The sequence below is a fragment of the Poromitra crassiceps genome, assembly GCF_964638095.1.
Source record: "Poromitra crassiceps genome assembly, chromosome: 10".
NCBI classification, from domain to species: domain Eukaryota; kingdom Metazoa; phylum Chordata; class Actinopteri; order Beryciformes; family Melamphaidae; genus Poromitra; species Poromitra crassiceps.
This window is the reverse complement of record NC_139631.1, coordinates 21,302,569-21,329,421: the sequence shown is the minus strand read 5'-3', so window position 1 is coordinate 21,329,421 and position 26,853 is coordinate 21,302,569. Positions and strand designations below refer to the sequence as shown.

General features: G+C 43.9%; 1 protein-coding gene across 1 annotated transcript; it reads right to left on the bottom strand.

Moving 5' to 3' along the window:
• Window positions 1-368: 368 nt before the first annotated feature.
• Window positions 369-21,527, bottom strand: pole (polymerase (DNA directed), epsilon). The gene is made up of 48 exons (XM_083644636.1): window positions 21,435-21,527; window positions 21,186-21,318; window positions 21,012-21,092; window positions 20,850-20,894; window positions 20,673-20,765; window positions 20,107-20,261; window positions 19,746-19,890; window positions 19,582-19,662; window positions 19,358-19,465; window positions 19,151-19,261; window positions 18,864-18,949; window positions 18,640-18,759; window positions 18,395-18,527; window positions 18,160-18,273; window positions 17,818-18,030; window positions 17,606-17,713; window positions 17,367-17,495; window positions 17,169-17,271; window positions 16,305-16,451; window positions 15,017-15,162; window positions 14,093-14,241; window positions 13,283-13,375; window positions 12,761-13,063; window positions 12,395-12,590; window positions 11,994-12,208; window positions 11,542-11,644; window positions 11,335-11,415; window positions 11,130-11,252; window positions 10,577-10,786; window positions 9,991-10,200; window positions 9,736-9,879; window positions 9,478-9,618; window positions 9,140-9,293; window positions 7,580-7,686; window positions 7,073-7,249; window positions 6,382-6,605; window positions 5,998-6,218; window positions 5,593-5,797; window positions 5,279-5,452; window positions 4,750-4,875; window positions 3,723-3,855; window positions 3,402-3,609; window positions 3,048-3,179; window positions 2,275-2,468; window positions 1,608-1,808; window positions 1,152-1,277; window positions 804-893; window positions 369-695 (listed from the first exon to the last, which is right to left on the bottom strand). Exons 1-48 carry the CDS (start codon window positions 21,500-21,502, stop codon window positions 573-575), a joined length of 6,882 nt encoding a protein of 2,293 aa, XP_083500762.1. The 5' UTR covers window positions 21,503-21,527; the 3' UTR covers window positions 369-572.
• Between the last annotated feature and the right edge of the window lie 5,326 nt (window positions 21,528-26,853).

Below are 26,853 nucleotides of genomic sequence, written 5' to 3'. Positions count from 1 at the left end.
ACGTATTTCAGCATGATTCATTGTCTCGTCATCAGTTACATGAGGCTGTTCGAGGCTTTCAAGAGGCTAAACGGGTGTACTGCAGTTAGTATTAGATATCATAAACTGTGCATAAGCCATGATTACTGAGATACAGTACATTAGCAGCCAAAGATGACGTCTGACTGATCAAGATCATTAATCCAGATGGCACTCAGCATTGAATTACTGACATAATGGATGAATACGTTTCAAGTACAGCATTGAGTGGATTTTAAAGGGGAAAGAAAGAGAATCAGTTCATACACTTGGAAAAATATTTATTGACACAGTCAACAAAATCTAAAAATAATATACATTTCTAACAATTAGGATGTAACATGGTCAAGAATGGAAAAATAGCTGCAATCCACCCATTTCTGTTCCAACCCACAAAGCAATTTGAGCAATGACTCACAGTCACAAGTGTCCCCAATTATACAGCATCAGGCTTGATATCAGTTTGAGAATGAAGTGCTTCCTGTAGAAAAAAAAGACTTGGTCGTTGGGAGCAGTGCAGCTCAGGGAGGGGAGGCTCTGTGGCAGATGTTACATTAGTGAGTGGTCTGGCTGATGTGTGGGCTCATGACCAGCAGCCAGTCAATGGTCTCCTCCAGGAAGCTCATGTTGTAGTGGGACGCGATGTTCCGAAACACCTGGATTTGCTCAGAGAAGCGCTTTAAATGTCAGAAATACAAAGAAAAGAAAGGGTTTTGAGAACAGTGTAAACTAGGAAAGAGTATAGGTTATAATGTAATGTATAGATTATTGCATGTAGAGTATACCTTGGCTGGGAAAGTAAGTCCAAAGTCTCCAGCACATGCGCAGTAGAGAGGCATGTTTGCTTCCTTCACACCTTTACACTTGGAACATACCTAAAACGGCACAAAGAGAGGCTTTTTGGCACCGAGACTGTAGGAAAAGATTCTTCTCCGAAAACAAACAGCCTATTGAACAATGCTAGTTTCAACCAAACAACTTGATTGGTCAAAGACACATTCCAGCATGCTGATACATCCCATAAAACACAGCTGAATCTGAATGGACTCAGCTGCGCCTCTGTGTCTGTTGTACCCTTTATCACAGAGAAGAACGGCCTGCTATATTTCAAACTGCATGTTTATTATACTCACCAGGTCCTGCAGAGTGTAGCTCATCAGTTTCTTCTGCAGGGCTTCCACCAGAGCCATCTCAATAGACTCAGTCTCATACTGGGCCTGGCAGTTGGAGCAGAACCACTGGGGCAGGACAGATCCATCCTGAGGATAGGAAAACGCTGTTTAAATACTGCGGAAATGCAATCATCTAATTTGTAGAAATGACAGTTCTAATCATTGAAGAAAAAAGGTGCTTGTAAAGCAAGTTTAATCAGAAGTAACTGTACATGTGTAACTGAGACAGTTTAACAGACAATGTACATCTTCACAAATACACCAGGGCACAAAAAGAGTTCTGATGATGAAATGGAAGAGATGGGTGGATAAAGAAAGGACAAAATTCAATTTCAATTTAATTAGCAGCTTTAGAGGTAGCAGTAGTGCCAGTGTAATTACTCTGCTTTTCAGACGCTGCCTTTGCTCAGCTCTTACCTGCGCCATAGAGGGGTCCTTGCAGAGGTCCAGGTCACGACAGAAATTGCAGTGGTGGCAGATGACTTCTGGCAGGATGTAGGAGTTACAGGGGTCACGGAACTGGGCCGCCTCTGAAAACTCTCCAACGTCCACGAGACGCAGCAGGTCTCTCTTCAGCTTGTTCACCTGGTTCACTATGTTGGCATCCAGTGAAAGGACCTACAGAGATAGTGTGGAAAGGGAATATGCCGCAAAAGTGCACGTGTCACACTGTGAAATGTAAAGAAATTGGATACACTCGTTTGATGCAGACACTTTGCTCACAAAACTGATCACCAATATGTTCTGGTAGCCTACGTTTTTTTGGTGTGATAATAGTTAATTGTTTCATGTGATTATTTAAGAGAGATGCGGATATTCTTCGTCGTCGTCGTCATCATCATTATTAGTTGTCTTGTCTATACAGTAATATTTTCTAAATTGTATACATTTGAGCAACACATTTCTTTACAAAATACCGGCTTTTTAATGCACCAAAGTTGTTGTGACATTTTGAGAACAATGGCTCTTCTTCATAATGACTTTGGTAGCATGTACCACATAAAGAAGAAGGGTGTGGACAGCAGTTCCGGAAAATCTCAACCTTGAACAGGATACCAAAATACTGTGGTAGTCTGTGATATACCTGGCAGACATATTTGATAAACTCCAGGGCCGGGTTGTTGAGTGGCAGGTGGGAACCAGGCAGGACGGGGAACATCTCTGAGGGCTGAGTCACACTCCTGGTACCCGTTACCTTCTTCTGGATTTTTTGAGTGATGGTGAAGAAGTTCTGTGTCAGCTCACTGGACACATACTCCTGGGAGAAGGAGATCATACCTGTGGGCCAGAGTGTTAAAACATCAAAATAACATCATGCCTGAGAGGAAAATCGGTAGCACTTTACATTACAGCTTGGTAACAACATGGTAATATGGGTGTAATAGTGTGATAATAAAGAAGTAATAATTAGGTAATACCGTGTAATTAGCATAACCAGGTCATAGCGTGTGAAGCACTAGTGTTTTCCTGGCCATGGCTATCGGTGCCTGGCGGAGATCTGCACTCTGCTGAGTGCACCTTTCGAGTTACTATTTGTTTCTGGCCCTGTTATCCTAATACATAAATGTCAGTGTAATTATCCAAATATAACCTTTGTTAATACCTGGTTATTACCTTGGTAATTAGATGGTATTACCTAATTATTACTTCTTTATTATCACACTATTACCCCCTATTATCATGTTGTTACCGAGCTGTAATGTAAAGTGCTACCGGAAAATGTATGTAAATACAATAAAAAAGCAACCCATCGTAGGTTTAAATGTAATGGATACTAGCTGGCATTGAATCTAATGAGTGTAATGTGAAGTTCCGAAGTCTTTATTAACTGAACCAGTCGACCCAATAGTATCTTACCAGGAAGAGCACTCAAGTCCCCCACTGCCTGCTGGGAAGCCTGGCTGCCTCCCCGTCTCTTGACTGGCGTTGCTCCAGGGGCATTACGTCTCAGTTCCTCCTTCATGCTGTGGTAGACAGCTGCGATGTAGGCTGGAATTGAGGGAGTGTGGACAGAAAAGTACATAAAGGTCTGAGGTGAGTGACGACACAAGACCCCCCCCCCCCCAAAAGAAAAAGTGCATGGATAATTTTACTCGAAACTGTATAATCTATTCTCAGAAAAAACAACAATTAATAACATCCCATTACTGCTGCAACCTTAGCAGTATTATTGACCAAATGAGCTGCATGTAAGTACAGTATCATATTTACCAGAGACAATCATGAGGAAGTATTTCTGACAGGAGGCAGTTTGGGGCAGATACTGCATGATGTTCCAGTTGCTCTCAATCAGCTCCTCCACCTCATCCGTCTCTCCCTCTCCGTCATCTTCCTCACCGTTCGCTTCCTCCTCATCTTCATCCTCACTGCCATCTTCTTCTCCCTCCCCTTTTCTGTTTTTTTTCGGCTTGGCGCCATCCTAAAAAAAAAGGCACGTGGCACAAGGGGAAATAAATGAGCTCCATGTTCAGCTTCATGCAAACATGCATCAAAACAAATCAAGTAGAAGTTGAGCGGTGCAGTTGGACGTACCTCTCCACACAAGATGCTGGAGGGCAGTTTACCCTTCACGCCTCCATAGTTGGCTGGGTCCATCCACAGCAGGAACTCCCAGCACCGGGAGAAGGAGATGGACAACGAGTGGAAGATTTCTCGCGAGTGTATGCTAGAGGGAGACGCAGTAAACATATGAATAGGGCGGGGGTTAGAAAATTAAATAATGATAATAGGAAGGCATGTTGTGAGCTAGCTAGGTGTAAGCCTAATACAGGCTGGATAAGAATCAATCCGATCAGTGTTGAGAGCGTGTGTATGGTATGGAGGTGGGGTCTCTGAGATGACAGAACTTGTGGAGTACTGGAGTTCTTGAGTTGTGGAGGAATGACTTGTGGAGGCCTTGTGGGCCTGATTCAGTCAAACATCTATTGTGGGAGGTGCACACTTTATCCTCTTTCCTCTAGTCAAGTTAGCGTCAATCTGGGAACCCAACGGTATTAAAAAAAAAAAAAATTCTTTCTCTAACCTCTGGGGGCAGGCTCATTTGAATGCAAGAATAACCGGAACTCAAGGCAGCGGACGGAAATCACTTTCCACTCCCTGCAAGCTCTGCCATTGGCTCCGACCAACTGGCTCTGACCGGATTTCCTTTCCGCTCCCTGCGTGTCGCTCTCAAATCCCTCCGTCGCTATGAAACAACAACAATGCTAGCTTGTTGCTACCGGTTGCTACACGCAGAAAAAGGTGAGTTTTACTACACACCGGTTGACTCTTGGTCACGTCCACTCCATTCTGATTGCGATTTCTGATGCAAGTCGAAAGTCTGTCTTGAGAGATTAGCGTCTCCCAAAAACGGCACACGGGAATAGTTACTAAGACCGTAAGAACGTGGGTGACACACAGAAGTAGAATATACAGGAGACAAGTTTCTGGTTACATCAAGGGACAAAATCTAACCACATCTAATGGGAAATTACTTTTCCTGCATTTAGCAGTCCTCATTTAAACCGTTTAAGGATTTAAAAAATTTGACATACTGACATGTGATGGGTACATTTCTAACCTGTTGGTGATGTATTCGACATAGCCGATGGCGTCGTCGACCCTCCGTTTCTTAGTACACAGGATGATCCTGTTGAAGTTCCCGTACACCACAGTGGAGCCAAGACGTTTGAACTCTGCAACCAACCTGACAGCAGCATGAGACTGATTAGTGGAAGATGCTGACAGTAGCATAGTTATAAATTCGAACAAAAAGGTGGCGATATTGCAAGAGTGTCATTTACATGATTGTAACGTGGCTAAGTCAGGGCAACTTGATGTAACGATGGACCTGATCATAGAGCTTTACCAACTACTGTGAACAGAATTACCCTGAGAATGAAGGCCATGACCAATAGCTTTCAATCAAGATGGTACCAGTCCTGTCTAATATGGTGAAAGAGTCCCTCATTTAGAGTGTGTCCTCTTTCTAAAACGCAACAAACATTACTCAGAAAACTTCTCACCTTATTGGTAGATTTGATCACATAACAAGATTTTAAGACTGAATATGAATTTCTTTGCAGTGTAGGGGTCGATGTGATGCTTACTGCAGGAAGACCTTCTTCATCATGTTGTGCAGGGTGCGGTGCAGTGCGGGGTCATACAGCAGAGAGCTGGGCGAGCGCAGCCAGCGGTAGAAGTGCATCACCTGGTTGTCTGCGTACACATTATGGTACTGTGTAATCTCCCTGACCCAGCCCACAACCATGCTCTTCAAGATCCTGCTCATACAACACAGAGCAGACATTCAGATTAGGGAAACAAGAAGAAGAAGAAAAAAAATCATACCATGGATATACACATACAACAAGCCATTTAGGATTTTGACGGACATGTACACCCGACCTCGATGTTGACGTACCTAAAGGTGTTGGAGCAGAGGGCAGTCTCATCATAGCTAGCAAGCGCACTGGCTCCCTGGTTTCCTGACATCATGTCCTCTAACGAGACCTGCTGGATCACGTCAAAGCTGACGCCCAGACTGGCTCCTCCCTCCATGTCGTTTACATGCTGCGACTGGAGGATGGTGTTCACTGCCAGGCTCTGCAGGTCCAGCTCCACACACGCTGAGAGAAACAAGACAATCCATAAACACACAGACAGACAGACAAAGAAACAGACATTTGTTTCGTTTAGCCAGACCGTTCATAGGCACAACCTAAGTATGGTAGGTCACTTGTACTTGTGTGTGTGTGTGTGTGTGTGTGTGTGTGTGTGTGTGTGTGTGTGTGTGTGTGTGTGTGTGTGTGTGTGTGGGGGGGTGTACCTGTGGAGTAGCATCCTTGTGCATTGATCTCCACAGAGACCCTGTCGTCACTTTCCATGACCAGACGACTGTCATCAGCCTCCTTCCCCCCCAGGTCGGGTCTGGCTGTGGGGGAGAGCCACAGGAGGTGGTTGTGCTTCCGTAGGTGTCTTGCCAGGAATAAGTCTGAGCCAAAGATGGACACATCCTGAGGCAGGTTCCCCACTGGCAAGTGGTAGTACCTAAAATCAAGGGGAGAGTGAAGTGGATTATTAACTGAAAATAGTACTACACTCCGAAGGGGTCAGTAGAGGCTTGTAACGGAGTTGAGGACAGGTCATGGTTGGGATAAAATGCCCAAAAACATACGTCCACTGTTACTCAAGACTAAATAAAATAACCCACCTGGCCATGTCAAACGCCTGTGACAGGCAGCTATCCAGGTTGAGGTAGTGGCGGATCATGCGCCGGGCTCCGTGACGTTGCCAGTCCAGCACATTATAGCTGATCTCATCCACCACATGAACTGGAACAACCGGGAACTCCTCAAGCACGGGCATCGCCGCTCCCAGCCGCCGCAACTCCCAGTTGGACTGCACCGCGATGAGGGTGGGCCCGCGCCGCTCCTCCTGAACACAGGGAAAAACAGACAAAACATTAAAGAGCTCAGCTGATCATCTATCACCGAGCATATGAACATGATTAGCAAATGGTCAAATGCCAGAGTGCTGGCAGAAGAATGTGAATTAGAAGAATTAATAATTCTTTTTTACCGCACTTTCATGACGAGAGCTAGTGGTAGTCACCAATTTAAGCAGTTCATTTCTTTACCAGTAGGTGACTCGAGTCTGAACACCACATCTACTGTGGATCAAAGAGGCTAGAAACACCTGTAACCTCACTGTGGCAAGAGGTTTTCAATAGGTAACTCATTACCTTACGGTCATAGCCATTCAAATGATAATAGATAGATCATGCTTTTTGGAAGGCAAAATGTTTTATCATTGTCCCTCCCTCCCCAAAGATTCACTCTGAGATGGACCAAACAATATAGTTGCCATAGAGTTCAATAATGAATTATGATAATGTTACATACCTTGTAGTTCAGCAATATGCGCTGGAGTGCGCGGTTGATTGCCTTAATGTCGTTTTCAGCCCGGACCTCAAAGGTGTGTTTCTCTGGAGGCAGGAGTTCCTCGGTAGTCTTCTCCAGCAGGGCTGTGCGTTCTGCTGCATAGAGGGTACTCAGGTTGGGCATCTGGTTGCTTCGGACCTGAGTTGATAAAACAAAGTCAGACCATGAGCATTTTCCCTCTACGATGCCTGGGACATTTGGAACACAAGGGGGGGATAGAGATTAAGGAGTCTGTCCTTCTAAAGGAAGGCCCGGGTTCAAGCCTCCATGACAGCAAGCATCTCTCTCACTCACTCACACACACACACACACACACACACACACACAGTGAAGTACATTTATGTGTTAACATTTCACTCCAATCATACATTCAGTGGCTCCTCAAGAGCTGTAGTTGACAAGATATGCGAGTCAAAACACCAACAGGATGTCAGTCGGTGGAAGAAAGAACAGTATTATTGCTCTTACTGTGTCGAGGACAAAGATGCTAGCTTTGCGTTGTGAAGGGATGAACAGACCAAACAGAGCTTTGTGTCCCTGGCTGTGGTGGTACAGGTAGATGTGGCGAACACTCCCTGAGAGAAAACAAAACACAGTGATGACTGATGTAACACTTTTTCACCATTACTTTTGTGTCATTTCCTTCTGCTTCACTGGACAACACACAGTGGAGAGAGACAAACAAGGCGGGAGAGAAAAGGCACCACATGTGACAAAGTCCATGAGCAGTTGTTTGTGAACATCTATATAAAAAGCTAGCTTGCATGTTGGGTAAGAGGGTGAAAACAGGTACCGTAAATTCCGGACTATAAGCCACGGCTTTTTCCCCGTTTTTTGGGCTTTTTTGGCCCCTGCGGCTTATATAACGGTGCGGCTTATCTATGGATTTTTTCAGAAAAAAAAAAAAAAAAAAAAATGAATTCTCTCTTCTTTAGCACTCTTTCTAACTATAAATCCACTTCTGTTTTAATTTCCTCTCTTGCCCTCTTTTCACCACACTGTATGACACTGTATGACACTGTGTGCACTGTAAAAAAGAAACACAGGTGGTGTTGTGTTATGTTGTTTTGTTGAAATGTTAATAAATGGGAGCTTCCTCAAACAGCCATCTCTTTCCCGACAATCCCCTCTGTGCATGAACCCTTACATATGGTAATTAAACATTAAAACACAAAAAAAAAAAAAATACCATTAAAACACCCGCGGCTTATAGTCCGGTGCGGCTTATATATGTAAAAAACAGTCAACTTTGCAGGTGCGGCTTATACACCGGTGCGGCTTATAGTCCGAAATTTACGGTACATGTATGAGATTGGAATTAAGTGTGGGCACTTCCCATCACGACGTTTTGTCAAATTAGCATCACAACACCTCTAAAGGCTTCAACATTAAGTTCTGGCATCCCATAAACAGCCCTTCCACACACACTGCCAACACTAGGGCTGCACGATATGCAAAGAAATCATATTGCGATTATACTGACAGATTTTGCGATTGCACTATGCGATACGATTTTAGTGGGAATGATATTTTTTGTATTCTATTTTCACTATAAAAAATAAATAAAAATGTGATGTGATTTTTGCTGGAGTGACTGTACCGAGCAAGCATGTTCCCTTACATCTGGAGAATATGATTTGCAGGCAAGTGTATCTCTGTATCACCACAATGGTTCATTTAATGGTATGTTGGCACAGTTTACCTTTATCAAATACTTGCAGGCTTGTGCGATTTGGATATTGCAATTGGCCATATCGCGATTTCAATTAGATGTATTGTGCAGCCCTAGTCAACACTCATAAGAAATAGACTCAGCTACACTGCATTGTATCTGAAAAAGCTCACAACATTATATCCAGTCATTTAACCTTGCTACTGGTCTTCACAACAGGTTTGAGAGACAGCTGACCCTATTGGCTTGAAATGGGCCACTCAGCAATTAAAACGACAAACTGCACCAAAGCTGTCTAGGATGAAATTTCAAATCAAACCAATACAAGTAGTGCGCGAGATAGAGATAGGGCGTACCAGGTTCCAGGTAGCTGAACTGGGCCAGTGACCTCATCTCCAGATGCTCCAGGTCAAAAGTGTCTGCCTCCCGGCCGGTCATGTCCCTCGCAGCGTGCTTATTGACCATACACATACAGCCCAGCTGCACCAGCGCACGAAACAGCAGGGGCACCTGGAGGAGAGAAGACCAGGAAATCATATAAACATCTCACATTCTGTATACAGTAGCACATGTGGAAAAATCAATTAGCATGCACATTCTTATAATACAACTATAGTAAGTTTATTTGCCAGTCTACATCTGATTCACACACACGTATAGCATCAAGGGCGGCATTATGAAAGGTCTATAGCACCTGTGTTTCATAGACCCCCTCAATGTCCGGAGCAGAGAGGTCAGCGTTGATCTCATTGATATGCTCCTGGTACATGTCCTCTGGTACAGAGTACTCATACAGGTAGTACACCATGTTGGAGCGAGGCAGCATCCGGTTCACCTGAAGTCAAAAGATTTGTCAAAAATGCATTTGTTTCACTTGTTACAACAACAATACATGCTTACAAAGAATGTGTAGTAATTGCCATGATTTTCTTTTACTGCACTGGCAGTTTACCTTTTTGTATGTGGCTCCGCCGTCCTGCTTGGGGACCTTCTGATTGACATAGAAGACCCTTGGGATGTTGAGCTTCATGCAGTGGAGGTCATTCCCAATCACAGCCCACAATTTGTACAGACCAGGGTGACTGGTTTCTGCAATCTGGGAGGCAGGAAAGACGACATTCCGTTAGATAGGACTGCTCATTTTGGTATTCACACACGAGCCAATTGTGGATTTTGTTATTTTTTAGTGGGGGTGACTCTGGTCCACCTGTACAATCTGCCAAGGCATGTCCAGGATGCTGCGTGCCGTTTTGCGGAGGAAGCTTCCCAGGCCGGTGGTGGAGCCGCCTCTGATCAGCCCTCCTCCTACATGAGCCTCGCCGTCCATCAGCCTCCTCCTCTTCTTTCTCTCCTTCCTCTGCTTCAGCTGCAGCTCCCACTTCTTCTTATGGTAGCGCAGCCACACCAGACGCTCCTCCTGTGCAGAGATACCATGGAAGACAGGACAATAAAAATGTTTGGGGGATTATTTGTGAATATTTCTCAAGGAACACGAACAATAATTATTAACAAGAACAAATTAAAATTTTAAATGTTACATATAATCTCACAACTATAAAAAGGTGGGCTTCGGCGCACAATAGCTCAAGTGCACATGCGCAAAGTGCTAGAAATAAGCGTGCGAAGTGCACATCGCAAGAAATGCAAGCAATATTTCTAGTATTTATAATAGGGTATTATTAAACATTATTCGGAAATTGAGTGAAAAGACTACTAGATCGGTACATTTACCACAAAACACATCCTACATTAACACAAGAGGCCAGAGTTTGTGGTTATAGCTGCTTGCCTACCCGTGTCTTTCCCGTGGGTGGTGGTGGTCCCAGGATCTCCCTCCAGGACTGGGTGAGCTCCATGTCCTGAGACTCCACCTGGCTGTCCTCCCCCTGCGACACCCGCTTACGCTTGGTGCTAATCAGGATGGCTGGCTGCAGCGGTCTGGGTGGCATCCCAAAGTCCTCGATGTCCTTGGCTTGGCCTGGCTCAAGAGGCTGATGGGCCACCTGAGACAGAAAAGGACTTTTAGCGCAGAACCGGAGAGCAGTCTGGGGCAGTAGAACTGTCCTTCAACCAGAGGAACTGGGCTAAAGCCTCTGTTTTGGCAAGCATCTGTCCTACTCTAGTGTCTTTACGCAAGGCAGTGAATCCCTATCAGCTACAGGGGTGATTCTCTGGAGCTGAAGCTGCACTCTGTCTTCCCAAAAGAAAACTTCCCTACGGATATCAGTAAAGTTTCTCATTGTTTGTGGGTGTGTGTCCTGGGCATGTTTTACTGATTGAAGTTGAACTGGAAATTTGGCTTTAGCGTATAACTACCATGATTCTGTTACTCTGAGGTGAGCCTACCTGTCTCTTGCCCTCGCTGGTGAACAGCTCACTGATCTTCTTCTGCTTGTAGATATCATTTTTCTCCAGGAGTTTCTTGTGAAGCCAGTCTGGATGCCTCACTCTGGGCACTGGATTCTTCACCTTGATGTCCAGAAACAATCAGATTGTTACCTTCATTTGTGGATAAACCAGACTGTGGGAGACAAATGATATGTGTTTTTACCTGTTGCAGAGCTGCAGGGATGGTGATGATTTTCTGGATGGCACTACCCAACCTCTCAATGTAATAGTTCCAGTCAAGGATCTGGGTAGACAATAACATACGTTTTAATGTTAGAAGGGGCATGCAAATAAATCCACACAGTAAACAAAAAGGATATTTTTGGTCTCTCGTATCCATTAAAAATCCACCACAAGTCTCTCAACTTACAGTGCGGATGTCCAGGTCATGCATACTGGACATCTTCAACCACTTTCGAAGGAAATGCTTCTTCACACTGGGCTCAGCTTGGAAGATGGCCAGGGGGATGGCCCTGACAGAGAGAACCACAAGTCAGTCATTATCAAACTCTATCATCTCCCTGCTAATACATTTTAGACATGTAGTTTGTTCTGCTTTTGAAGAGCTGTTCAAGAGGGTAGCACAGTACTGCTTCATGCAGTTGAGAAACTTGTCAAAAATCTTCAATCAAAAGTCACTCTCATGACTCATTTAGAATGCTGCGGCTTGGATTTTACTTTGTGCAAAAAAGAAATGAGAAAATAAAGGAAGAAAGGCTTTAATCAACAACTGCAGTTGTTTTAACCCCTTTTGAGCTGGAGCATATCTTAAGATGCAGGGCCCACCCCCATGACTGTCCCTTTCCAGAGACGTTTCCCCACCTCTCTGTGACAGGAGAACCCTCAGGTTTGCGGGAGATGACATAGCGACAGCTCAGGCCAGCATCTTTCACCATTTGGTCTCCCAGGAACTCAGCCAGTCTCTTGGCTGTGCTGATGGAGGTGGACTTCTGCTCTCCGTAGTCCTCCAGCTTCCTCGACATGGAACGGTTCTCTGAAACCAGCTCAAACAGCTCTGCATCGGGCATGTTGGCAGCCTGGGCAACAGGTGAGATGAATCAATCAGCATTTTTTTGTGACGGGTTCTGCTTGAACTTTTTTCTCTGAGAATAATGTTGGCATGTAACAATGTTCACAAACCGCTGATTTAGCCAAAAGTCACTCAAAACTATGTTACTTATTATATAATGGAGCTAGAACAGACTACTATTTTAGACTATTACCTTGCTGTAGAGTACATCCAGCCAGTAGTCAGCCACTTTAGCCACAGAGTCATAGACCTCCTCCAGAGTGGTGCCTTTGAGGAATGCCTCAAACACTGAGGACTGGAAGATCTTAATGAGCTGCAGCTCTCCTCTCCTCTTCACCTCAAAACCCTTCAGCTCAGCCAGAGACCCGTCCTCATTAAACACAGCGTACCTGAACATAAGGGAAAAGAACCAGTCTTCATAACTGTAGATTCTCATCTCCATCTTGTCAGGCAGCCCATCATTGTAGGCAATATATCCCTCCAAATGCCGTCTCTCAGAATCATAAGTCTGAAAGTACATTTAATCAGGAATCACATTGTGTTCCCGCTACAGCCGTACCTTTTCTTCAGCTTCTTCCCTTCCTCTTTAGAGGCAGGCAGGATCATTGCCAGGTACGGCCCGTCCACCTCAAAGAAGATGCTGTTCTCTGACCGGGTCTCGTAAGTGAGGGTAGCGGGTTCTACAAGCTCCTGGTACTGGTCATTGGTGAATCCCTCCTTCACCAAGATGTTCAGCATGGCCCCCGGATAGGAGATGGTCACCTTGGGCTTCTTCTCGTTACTGGTCTTCACCACAAAGTTCTCAGGAAAGGTGTTGGGAAGGACACACCAGATTCCGTCAGTGTCCAGCTCAAGGGGCCTCCTGATGAGCGCAAATACATTACAGTTTCAGTTTACATTTTAGGTACTTAGCTGATGCTCTTCTCCGGAACAACTTGGAATGAGTGAGTAAGTAAGTGAGCAAGTGGCAAGAATCTGCCCCTGTGAAGTGTCCAGCAGATTTGCTTCCAGATGGTTTCCCTGGGAGTGGTGAGCAAAAGGGTAATTTCCCCAACTGTCACATTATCATTATGACACTCACCCGATTTGTTCGATAAGTTCTCTGGCCTGGGTGATAATGTTGGCTCCAGTGTAGCACACGATGCCAGCCATCTCCATGGAGTACCAGCGTGCACTGACAGAGACACAAAGACACCACAGTCACCATCAAGAAGGCATTAATGTACTACACTAATTGATCTCCCCTGTGGTGAATGCTAATAGCTTGTGCAATATTGGATAATGGAAGATAATGACCATTACCAAAACATCTCCTGATGAAAACTGAAGTTGACTTTTTCTCTCTCTCTCTCCCATTTTCTACCCAATTGTAGTTGGCCAATTCACCCTGCTGTCCCGGTTATTGCTCCACCCCCTCTGCCGATCTGGGGAGAGTTGTAGACTAGCACATGCTTCCTCCGATACATGTGCAATCACCAGCCGCTTCTTTTCACCTGACAGCGAGGGGTTTCACCAGCAGGACGTAGCGCGTGGGAGGATCACACTATTCCCCCGTTTCCCTCCCCGCCGAACAGGTTTTTGATTGACATCTTTATCGATAATGAAGAAATGAACAAATATATACAATACATACATAGACACACCATTATCAAAAGGATAAAAACGCAATAAAGCTAGAAGCTTATTTCTATTGCGGTCCTTATGCAGGTGCCCCAACTGACCAGAGGCTCTAGTACAGCAACCAGGACACATACCCCACCGGCTTCCCTGCAGACACGGCCAATTGTGTCTGTAGGAAGGAATGTCTGACCAAGCTAGAAGTACCGCTGCCGGGAATTGAACCCGGGTCTCTATGGTGGTAGGAGAGTGCTTTTCTGAAGTTGACTCTTACCCTTTCCTCATGACATAGCCGTAGAAAGAGTTGAGGATACACTTGTGAGCCAGTTGTAGAGAGTCATAGAGGATCTCCATGTTCTTACAGCGCTTCACCTCAACAGCGTCTCCATTGTCCTGAGCTGTTGACAGCTTCTTCTTCCACACCTGAAGCAAGGGAGCATGAAAATCAATTTGTTCACAACAAATAAGACTGACAGAGAAAGTGATTTTGACTTGACAAGAAGGGAGGAGAACAGTTTCAGGAACACAAATTGGCATAAAAAGTGTAATGTCCCATCAGACATGAATGGGGTTTTCAAAGAGTTTGTTCAAAGGGTGAACATCTTGAAATTCCTATTTAAATGGTATTGAAATGAGTGTGATGAGGATTATTTCCATAATCGCCATTACAATTCTATCCATTTCCACGTTATTTCCACTGTATGATATCAATGAAGTCTAATATCACAGGATTATTAAAGCCCCAATATGTAACTATTTTACCTTAATATAACATGCTTCTAGTTAGCTAGATTGATTACCTATTCTTGAATAAAACAGATCGCACAACATTTGAGGATATCTGGAGCTATCTTTTCTAGCAAATCAGTTATAAACACTGCAGAAAGGTTAGCAAAGTAGAGAGTACAAGCAGAAAGTGAAACGGTAAAATAAGGCATCCGCTAACATGGAGGGGGGTGGGACTCATGACCTATACTGGGACCAGCCACAAGGGGGCGATTGAGAAATTTTGGCTTCACTTTTGAGGAGCTGTCATGACGTCCATATTTTATACATTCTGGTAAAAACAGGGAAGTGTAGCATTTATTAGCATCCTGTAATTACCACTTGCGGCGGCAGAAGCCGCTGTTGCTGCTGCTCAGCAGATTTCGACACATTTGGGCTTCAATCATATTGTGGCAACCTTTCCAAAACGTACCTTGTGCAGCCCTTTAAATTCATAACGCCGATCTCTGAAAGCTCTCACAGTATCGACATAGAAGGAGTTCTCCCTCTGACAGATGGTGGTGACTCTCTCCTCCAGCCTGGTGACATGAGTCTTCTTATAGGCCCTCTTACAGTAGTCTGAGATCAACAAAACATGACGTAGATACAGTAAAAACAGCGGCTTCCAAATGTTTTAATGTCAAGGAACCCCAAAAAGATATGCATTAGACCAGTGGTTCCCAACCTACGGTACGCGTACCGTAGGTGGTACTTGCGCCCCCTGCTGGTGGTACTTGGAAGGCTCTGTGATTATTTTTAGTTTTTTTTTAGTTTTTGTGCAAAATCCATGGTGGTCATTAGTAGTAGTTTTCAAACATGCGAAAGTGAAATAATAATAATAATTATTAATATTATTGGCAGTGTTTCTCAAGGTAGGTGGTACTTGCGCCCCCCCCTGCTGGTGGTACTTGATCCCTGGAATCCCAATGTTTAAATTATGAAATAAACCCAACTTTAAAATCAATTGTAAAACATGTTTATCTATCAAAATAATACTACGAATGAAAATAAACTTGTGATCATTGAAATTGAGGTTTATTTTGTTGTCTTGAGATTTAGAAACAAATATTTGTTTCTGACGGACACTATACCTGTTGCGCATGCACAATTACCTGCCCGCCCCGCATGGTTACACAAGTGGTGAACAAAGACGAGGAGGGATGCTAAAGTGGATCAAAACGGGAGGGAATCGTAAAAGAGCTGTAGTAGAGGAGAGCAGCAACGATGAAGCACAAGGAGGTGAAGACAGCAGTCAACCCAGCACAAGTGCAGCTGCTGCAGGTTGCACATAGGCTGCAGGTTGGAATAAATTTGCCTCCTGCGTGAACTGTGCATACTGCATAGCTGAATAGACTGTATTTTAACGTTGGTCATATGGTGGTACTTGGAGAGCCAACTACTTTCTCAGGTGGTACTTGGGGTAAAAAGGTTGGGAACCACTGCATTAGACCACAAACCCCGAGTCGATTAAACAGTGTCACAAGAACCTATCTGAGTGGATTGTTGTGGTCGATTATGATTTAGCACAGAACTGTCTACATTGAATGCGATGGGGGTCACTGAAACCTATGTTCAAAATTAAAAAATCCCTATACGTATGTTCTCTCGGTGTGCAAATAAAACCCAGAACCAAAAGTAGCTCAAGAGATCCATAACAGACTGCCCAGACATTGCCTTGGCCAGAGTGTACAGGAGACCGTGACACTCTGAACAGAACTCACCTGCCAAACGTTTCTTTTCATGCCTCGCCTGCTCCTCCCGGTTGAGATTGTGGAAGGCACGAGGGGGACCGTTGAAGAACAACGGGGGGAACTTCTCTGACTCGAGCTGCTGCTGGATGCGGTGGAACTCACTGCGGCTAGCTGGCACTGCAGAGGGGACATGGGACAGCTACATTGTAATGGTTAATAAACACTAACACGTCACACTGGTTACATGCTTATTTCCTGGACAAAGAGATGGACTCCAATAAGGTTATAGAGACATCTAGTAGAGGACATTTTGCATGTACTTTAACCAGTGTGTGAAATACCCAAAGGAAATCGGGGGTCCCCCCTAAACTAGTGCCTAGTGCGCCATGCGTCTTCTCGTCTACATTTTTGTTGTTCTGATTCAGCTTTTTAGAAGTGAATCCAAAGTTAGCAAGTAATGAACTTTGCATTCTTGTTGACATATTTATTCTGTACTGTATCTTTAACCAAGTCGATTTAGGGTGGGGGGATCCACCACTCACGTTGTACAGGGTCCGTTCAGGATCTTCTAAAGTTTCTAAACTACACAACATTTGTATTGCTGAGAATGCGGCCCATTTGCAACAGCAAGTCAGTAAGTGCTCAGCCCATTGTCATTTAAAGTCTTTAACTGTTAACAATGGGCTGAGCACTTACTGACTTTAGAAGAAAATACATGGTTGACTGTGTGCAGTTCAGCAACAACAACAAAACAAATGTAATACATTTTTATTCCAGGCTGCAACATCACAAAATAAAAAAAGAATACTTTCTAGAGGAGAGGCACTGTACCTCAATCCTTTGCCGTATCAAAAGAGCAGTGCAAAGAGAGCACTCTGCACAAGACCAACTTACTGATTTGCCCTCTCCATTGCCACTTCATCCTCCTCTGGCAGCTGGCTCCAGGCTTGTTAAAGTCACAGGCAGCACAAGTGGCCTCGTCAACTATAGCGGATGGCTGTAGAAGCAGAAAGCGTAGTATTGAGCTTGGTGCATTTCTATACCTTTTACTCTCTCTCTTCAATATTCCTCTTGTCTGTGGGGCTCATTCACCTGCAGGCGGTTGGTGAGGATGATATTGGGGTACATAGCCGCGACATCCAGATGGTAGATGAGGGGGCATTCTAATCTGTTTGGCACCTCCTTCAGCGACAGCAGCTTCCTCTTGATCTCATCGCAGACCTGAGAAAATGCCAGAATCAACAAAACAACATGCAAGACACATTATACAACACATTAATAATGCTGAGGATGACTTTTCAAAATAATAACAAATTGAAAAATTAACTGACCTCATTAAAGTTGGTGACCTGCTCCAGGGGGATTTTCTCCTCTTCCTCAATTGCATGACGCATGGTTTCCTCCACTCTCTGATGCAGGAAGTCAAAGGCCGCTGGGTTCTGTCAACAAACCAGAACACATCGTCACACATGGGGGTCCGATAATCGTACGAAAAAAAGCCAAACAAAGAATGAACAGTGAGGTGAACTGGGATGAACTGCACCATCTTGAAACGGCAGGGGATGTCACTGCGGAACACTCCGGACTCCAGTGCCTCCACATGGCCGCCCACGTAGGTCTCAGAGTCCAAGACGTGGCCGTCCTCTGTCAGCTTATTGAAGACTTCCTCCTGCTTGTTGGGGAAGACTATGTTGGCGTGGAAGGCCTGCACCATGAGCAAGGCCTCGCAGAGTGTCCCAGAACCTTTACGCAGAACCTGGTGTCAGAAGCAGAGATCAGCAAGCCACCAAAGAATGAGACAAAACAAGGATTAAAAAAAGGAAAGCAGTAATAATCAGAGTGTATTATTTCTAGCATTTCAACCTAACTTAGAAAGGAGACAAACCTCATCCGGTTCCATGGGAATGATGGTACAGAGAGCAAAGATGAAGGGGTGGACATATTTCATATACAGGTAATATGTGGCCACAGCGTCAGACACAGAGTAGGTGGCTAAAGTCTGAAAGAAGGGCAAAAAAGAAAGAAAATAAGATCAGTCTACAAAAGTGCAACTATAGCAATATACTGAGTCATTCCCTGTGTGAGAGGTACCAGTTAAAAGTCCTACACCTAGACCGTACCTGCGACTCCTCTGTGGCCATGCGGCACATCTCCTCGGGGTCCAGCTCCACCGGGTCATAGCTCAGCTTCGCCTTTGCTGCTGCCTTCAGGTTATGGCTGCCCACCGGCAGGTAGCTGTCTCTCTTTACCCACCTGACACACAGAAGAAATACATTGATATAATATAAGAAATTGTTTTATTTATGTGTGCAGTTGAGTAAACTACACTGATTTCTTCTTCAGTGGCGGGCCGGCGTATGCAAACCTTAAGCAGTCCATGTGGATGGCCTGACTGGCTTTGTATTCGCCCTGGCTGTCCTTCTGGAAGCCAATCTCCTTGTACATATTCAGTCCATGGTGGGCAGCCCGTGTCTCCACAAAAGGCCTTAGGAGAGAGGGGAACAAAGTGAGAGGAAGGGGAGATGAGAGGTGAACAGCGTAGGCTATAAACAACATTATGCAAACATTTCAAAGAAAATAACAGCTCACCAATCAAAGAAGTCTCCATTGTAGGTTACAAAGATGGTCGGCTTGGTTTCTTGGACGTGATCAAACCACCTCTTAATGAGGGCCGCCTATAGCAAAATGGGATACAGTGATTTTTACGTACATATAATTACTTTCAAGTCTTTTCATTTCCATTTGCACTGCATCACTATCACTCAGCAGCTACGCCCGATCAGACAGGCATCATCAATCCCAATCCTCGAGGGCCGGAACTGTTGACCCCTGACCTACTGTATGTCCTCTCCTACTGTATGTCCTCTCCTACTCACCTCATCATCCTCATTGAAAACAGTGAAAGGCCCTTCATATTCTGGCTTCGGGGTGAACTCAAAATCCTCAATGTCCTCAGAGACAATCTCTCTGTTTGTGATTAGGTAGCCCTTAAAAAGACAGCAAACGTTAGCCAAATGTACAGAATAGGTCGTTCTGACCTGAGATAGATAGACAGATAGATAAACTAAATAAATAAAACACACCTGTCCATCAATCATGTAAGACATCATCATAATCTGATCAGTCTCGGCATCTGGGAATTTCAGTGGAAGTTTGGTGGTCTCTATGTCAAAAGCCAAAACAACTGGGTCCTAAAAAAAAGAGAGGAGCAGGAACACAGTTTTATGAAAGGCACCAGGAAGGCTGAACGCTCCAAAATGAATCTAACAGATGTTGTGCTGTAATACAAAAAATAAAATCCTCATACTGGTCGCTCCACGAGATCATCTCTCCGTACAATCTCTGGCGGGTAAGCACTGCCCCTGTACCGAACGTTGTACCAGTGAGCCTGAGGAGTCAAGACAATGAAGATTAGGAGAGCAACGGACTTGAGGAGTTTTTTTTTAAGTCATAAAATTCCAATTTCTTTACCACGTGGATCTTGAGGTCGATGGACAGGCGCACATGGTAGGGCACGTCATACTCTCTCATGTCCACTATGTTGTCTAAATGGTTGGAAATTTTCCTTGACATCCCATCCTCGTCTGCTGACGTCACATTGCCGCCTGATAAGGCACTGCAGAACAGACAGGGATGTGAACATGTCAATATAATAAAACAGGGAATAACAGGAGAAAACTGGAATAATTGGAAACAAAATCAGAAATGATTGGGATTGGTGCCTGTTACGAGCCCCCCCCCAAAAAAACAATGAAAAGAATAATAGATTTTGTGAAACGGTTAACTATAATAAGCACGTTTTGAACCTTGACGGTGTCTTCTAATGAAGTACCTTGATAACATTGAAGTGTAGGCGTCGTTGGACTGCTCCCTCTCTCTGTTCTTGCGTACTGCGGGAGAAATCTCACGCTTCACCTTGATGAGGTCGTCCACTGAGTTAAAGGACAGTTTGATGTAATTCCTCTTCAGTCCAACCAGGTGGTTAGGCTGTGGAGAACAGGACAGTGTAGATGACGTGTGTGTGGTTGCAGACCTCGACATCAACACCACTTAAGACCAACATCACCACAGATATCAAACAGATCATGAGGATTAAAAATTAAATATTGTCTGCAGTGCTCGAATTGTATGAGTCCTGATGTTTTCATTGATGTATATATAATGAAACATAAACACACTTTTATTACTTCAAGGGACATGAAATTATTCAAAACACTTAATTATATTATGCATGATTGTGAGAGATGAAATTAAGTCGTTTTTTCAACTGCTGAGAAACTGGTGTTTTAAGGATACAAGGTTTCCTCGTCAGCAGGAATATAACATTATTCAAAATCACTGAGTGACTATCATCGGTTTATTTGAATAGTATAGTAAGTAATCCTGGATCGTTCTTACCAGATCCAGGTCCTCTTTGGGGACCATTTCAAGCTTCACCACCTTTCCTTGGAACTTCTTCGACAAGAAAGAGATGACTTCTCTCTCGCAGTTCTGGATGCAAAGGACACATTTTCTTTAAATAAATATGTACACATTCTCACATAACACTTGAGCCAACAAAGGACAAAGACTCACCTTTTTAGTGGCTACGTAAAAATATGGCTTAAAGGGGAGGGCCACCTGCAGACATAATAATATGAGGAAAAAGATGTTACTTAGGGCCATGGAAGAGGTTAGGAGTTGCACATCCTAGTGTATGGCACTGTACACTAGTACCAAGGCAAAAGTGCTCTTCACCTTAAATCTGCTTCCATCCTCCTGAATGAAATAGTAGTCTACAGCACTGATCATCCTTTTATCATCATCCAGGATCTCTGCCTGTAAGTTGCAAGCAGACAAAATGTCGTGTCATAAGTGTACCTAGATTCCTGTTTAAACCGTGTGCTTCACAGACTGTGACATAAACGTTACCGGGTGCATGTTGATGAGCCAGCCTGTTTTCTCCCCCGGGTCCTTCATCCTGTCGAAGCCGAACCGGGTGTCCATCTCATCGGTGAACTGGCTGCGCTCGAGCCTCTTGAGGGCCGAAGCGGAGGCATCGTCCCTGGGTTCAAACACAGGGAGCCACGTTAACATAAGGACACGATAAATGCGTAACTTATCACATGGATGAATAGTACCAAGTTCAGCTGTAACGTAATAATAAGCGAAAGAACTTACTGATTTTCCTGATCTCCCCCGCCTTGTCCCCGGTCCGCTCTGAACCTTCCACTGTTTTGCCAAACCATCGTGGTCTGCAACTGCAAGTGGCACGATAAAATACACGGTCCGTTTTTCTAAGTTTGACTAAAACTATAATAGACTGCTGTAATATACAAACAGACTACTTATATATCGTCTGCTTGCTAGCTAACTGATTAAATAACTACAGACTACATGACGATTTGACAGCAGATGTGCTTTCTTGTTTTGGCGCGTTCCTGTTTACCGCGAGAACAGTGCTGATAGGAGGAAGTGCAAAGATGGTGTATTGAAATGATGGATCACTCAAACAGAAAAAACTACTTCCTGTATGCAATTGCCGGCGACGCGTGATTTCGAATCGCACATAGGTTACGCAAAAACCACGCCCTGTGCCCGCCTACGCAGCAGTCAAGCGCCGGGATTGGCCAGGAGCAAGTCTTTTGTCTTCTTTTGACAGCTAGAATCTCCCACACCACAACCACTGAAATTAATTATTAAGTGTAATGAAAACGTAACACACAAGCTTTTCAAACAAACATTTCCCACACACCACAAACACTGTGCCCAGCCCAGCGATTTTATTAACCAAATTGCTCTTGATAGCGGACATTGAAAATAAATTACTGTAATAACGCCAATTCTTTTTTTGGCACAGCTATTCATTCTCCCCAGTCCAGCCGTTTGTTCCAGGCCAGTGAAGTCCCAACAATCTACAAAAACATGCAATAATAGCCTATAAAATCATAGATAAAAAGTTGAATCATACACAATAAATAAAACCAAAAGTAAAGGGTTAGCCTTCCCAATGGCCAAGGGCAGCATCTGTTATTCTGGCTGAGGCGGGTGGTCAGAAAGTCAAATAACATTAAAATACATTGTATGCTTTGGTGCGATGTAGGATTGTGTCTTTCAATATCCTCATTGCAGCCTCGCTGCAGCCTCGCTTGGTGTTGTTGTTTCTCACAGGAATGGTGTCCCCCTGGTAACAGAGAGAGAGCCCAACATGAGCATGAGCCCCTGGCCAATCCCGGCGCTTGACTGTTGCGTAGGCGGCCACAGGGCGTGGTTTTTGCGTAACCTATGTGCGATTCGAAATCACGACTGATCTGACTGGCACATTTTTTTCCTCAAAAACTACTGATACAAAATTAAAACTTCAACAATTCTTTCCATCTAACTAGTTAGTACAACCTCCAAACACACACACGCACGAGTTTACACTGTAAACCGTCCAAAATTCTAAATGTTATGCTTTTCCTTTGTTATTGTCATCTATAGTGTTATATATTTGCATAAAACACACAATTTGATGAGGAAATGATTGTATCTTTATTTAAACATGTGCTTTGATTAAAAAGAAGTAACTCAATTTGGAACTTGTGTTACTTGACAAAGTAACTGGTATAATATTACTGAAATCCTATTGGTAATAAGTTATATTACTGAGTTACTGCTAAAAGTAATATATTACATGTAATATGTTACTTTTGTAATGAGTTACCCCCAACACTGCAAACAACACACACACACACACACACACACACACACACACACACACACACACACACACACACACACACACACACAATTAATTCAGACTATAATGCAGATCAAAAAATAATAATTCACAGTTGTGCAACTGTGTGCCATCGGCTCTCCAATTATAGTAGTGGAAATGACATCACAGTGCTGAGTGACATCACAGTTTATCAATTGTGTTGCGCACTTTGCCCAATTATTATTATTATTATAGTGGACCTGTGGGAGGTAGACCCCCCTGGTCTCAAAAAAATAATCATAAATCACTGATGTATCACGTATGTCACTTATGTATAGAATTGGTGATCTGATCACCAGTGATGTCACTCGAGCACTCAATGATGATGTCATCAGTGATGATGTCACCAGATGTCATCATTGCTCGAGTAGGGGTGCTCTTTACACTTCCTGAAAGTTTCAGCCCGATCGCATGTAAAATGGCATAGCTGTGGCAATTATTTTTTGGCCAATTATATTAGTAAGTTCACAGTTGCTCGAGTGACATCTCACATCTCTCCAATTATAGTATGAACAGATATTATTTATTCATCCATTCATTCATTCATTCCTTTACGATTTTCTGATTTACGCCCATTTTTGCAGACAATCACTCTGTTTTTTAACTTTTGTTTTGAGTGTTTGGTCTTTCTTTCTATATACGATCTTCGGACCGACTCCGCCCCTCCAGGAGGTGCCTCAGCGTCGGAAAGCCCTCCCCCCTAGTGCTCCCCCCTCCACATGTTTACGAATTACGATAGCAGCAAGGAGGAGGCGAGGGGCAGGCGATGGACGGTGTGAATGAGAAACTGATGGTAGGTCGCTTTGACATTTGCAGCTACTATTGCAATTATTAAAACTATTAAAACAATAAACTCCTCGACAAAGGTGCAGTTCAGTCGGCATATGTCTTAGTTGTTGATATAAGGGAGCACTGGACCCTGGAGTTAATTAAAAACCGAAACGTGAGTTTGAAGTTAGGAAAACAGTGACAGGGGGTTTGGCTGTCAGCGCTCGCGCTAGCTCGCTAGCTTGAGGAACAACATCAACATCCGTTACCTTTTTTGGTAAGCGTAATTACTACATGTTTTTACAATTAAATTGGGCGTTTTCTAGATGATGTTTCCAACGATAACCAAGTTAATTAGTAGCATAACTGTGCCATTGCCACAAATGGCTGTCATGTAGCAGGAATGCCCGTTTTTGTCTCAAATAGGACATACCGGTAGTAACCAAAGCAGTAAAAGATTGTACACCGACCATTTCACTGTCAGGACTAATTGATTCGCTTGTTTTTCTGTTTCTGTTTTGTGGAGGGTTGCTAAATGTAACCTTTGGCCCACAAAGATTATTTAGTTTTTCTGTTAACCTTGGTGGAAAAGAACAATAGCTGCATGTATGTGTTCAGTGGAGCTGGCAGTTGATAAGCCACGTCAAACATTTGATTCTGTGACATTTTTGTGCTTTTGACATGACAATTAGCTGAGGTCAGTGGGGGCCATAAGGTTTACTGTACACGTCAATGAATGATGGAGCTGAAAGTAAACTCACTCTTATCCACTTGTTGTATTTGTGATATAGGATGAGAGTATAATTGTGATTCACACTGTTCTTTATTGGGAGTAGATGCAGATTTTGTTTTTCCTATCTTTATCACTGACTTGAGTTAAACGCCACATATTTTAATTTCTACTATGACTACTTCCAAATTTGAGCAACATTTGAATGTTGCCCTCAATCCCCTCTCTTAGCTCCTAGTCTCACTGAAGGTCAAATAGCTCCTGAGGACAAATGCCTCTTTGTTTGAGTTGTGAATGTCTCTTTCTCTCATTGTGTATTAGTAATTAAGTGTAATTTTTATTTATTTGTGTGTGTGTGTGTGTGTGTGTGTGTGTGTGTGTGTGTGTGTGTGTGTGTGTGTGTGTGTGTGTGTGTGTGTGTGTGTGTCTGTGTCTGTGTGTGTGTGTTTGTTTGTGTGTTGCCTCCAGGTTCTCCTTGTAGCTGTTTATATGATTTGGATGCTTGTTCCTCCCCCCTCCCAGTTCATTCCCTCACTGATGACCTTTACCCCATATGGGACAAGCGCAGAAGCAAGCAGCTGCCAGATAGGCTGTTTACTGGTCACTGGCTTGGCCTGCCAGCATGGGGCAATGCACAACTGTATCAATGTATTGAAAACGTTGATTGTCAAATGACTGCACATTTGACTGTGCACATTTTAAAATGTATTATGTTTGCTCAAAATACGATTTGAGTTTACTTCATTGACATTTTGTGCTCAGCATTCTGCAGAGGCATTTTACTCCTCTTTCTTATGGTATGAACTTTGTACTTGTGTCTGGGCCTATCAGAGGACAGGCTGGCTGTCTTTGTGCCTTTGAAGTTGCACTGAACCACAGACCCTAACTTGAGTTACCCGGCATGCCCTGTCCTGAGAGGGGTTCTGACCTCTGACCAACTGTCCTGAGAGGGGCTCTGACCTCTGACCACAGGTCAGGAGAAATGTCTCCAGACTAGAATAGGATTAGGAATTAGTAAGCAAAAACACATGAAGCCTAAAGATGTCTTCATTCACTTAGCTTTAAACAGAGGGATGTGCCCAAGCATGAAGCTGACTCTCAGGCTCACATAACTTTGCAGGAAACTCTTTGTACATCAGAAAAAGTTTGATTAAAATGCACCTTTTCATTCAGTAATTAATAATTTAAACAAAATTATTTCTCAACTCATTGTAATATACCATGTTAAGACATGAGTGCAAATCCCACGATGAGCCTGTTTTTCCATGTTGGGTCACATAAATGTGAACATTAATGTCATCCGTTATCCAATTGAATCATAAAATGTCAACTTTGTCCTTTTGCAGTCTCAACAGGATGTCTGGGAATGCTCCCACTTGCAGTTTTGGGGTTAAGCCTCTGGATATTGTTGCTACTGTGGAGGATTAATACCAACATCATAGCAATGCCCGAGAAAGGAGATGATTTTCCAGCCCAGGAGGAGACTCGTCTGGACGAACACTCCACGGCAACAGTTGCTGCTACGTCAACACACAATGAGGATAACAGTCCTCAGGCCAACAGTGCCTCAGCCGTGGGTCTCGAAGAGAAGACAATGGACACTGAACCTTTGCAGGCCTCATCTGAGGCAAAGGCAGAGCAGCCATCAGCACCAGCCCAGATACCTTCCAGACACAGGTTTGTGCCAAAGCTCAGTTCAGGGCCCGAGGCGAGGGAACGCCTCAAGTTCATCCTGGGAGCATCGGAGGATAATTCTTCAGATGAGGAGCCTCTGGTCACCAAACCCCCCTCTGGGCTCTCTCAGCCACAGGCCTCCACCAGCACCTGCTGCCCTCCACAGGCCACCTCAGCAGCAGCACCTCCCGCGTCCTCATGCATGAAGTAAGGTCTTACATTTAACTTCTCTTATGTATGTGAACTTAATGTCTAGGGCAGGCAGTGGTTCCCAAACTTTTTCTGTCAGGCCCCCCCCGTTTATGATATGATATAGGAACATTTACCCCCACATACACACACACACCCCAAATATGCTGCCGCCTACCGTCTTATTAATTGCACTATAAACTCTGTTTAGTTTGTTTTACTGAAAATAATAAATAAGATAATCAACTTCCAAAGAGATTTGATGGTACAGTAGATGCTTTCTGACATATCTTAAAATTGGCTAAGAGGGTGACGGTGTGTGTCTGTGGCGGTGGTGTGGTTGAGTCACGATTGTGATGTCCTCAGTGATGTCACTTGAGCAATTGTGATGTCATCAGATTGTGATGTCATCAGTGATGTCACTTGAGCCAATTGTGATGTCATCAGTGATGTCACTTGAGCAATTGTGATGTCGT

Bases quoted from the DNA above. Each gene is read 5' to 3' on its own strand.
- pole (XM_083644636.1), bottom strand. From the start codon at position 21,502: ATGGTTTGGCAAAACAGTGGAAGGTTCAGAGCGGACCGGGGACAAGGC. The intron at 19,891-20,106 runs GTACTTCATTAG...TCTGTTCTGCAG, and splicing joins TACACTTCAATGTTATCAAG to TGCCTTATCAGGCGGCAATG. The intron at 9,294-9,477 runs GTGCTATAGACC...TCTCTCCTCCAG, and splicing joins AGGGGGTCTATGAAACACAG to GTGCCCCTGCTGTTTCGTGC.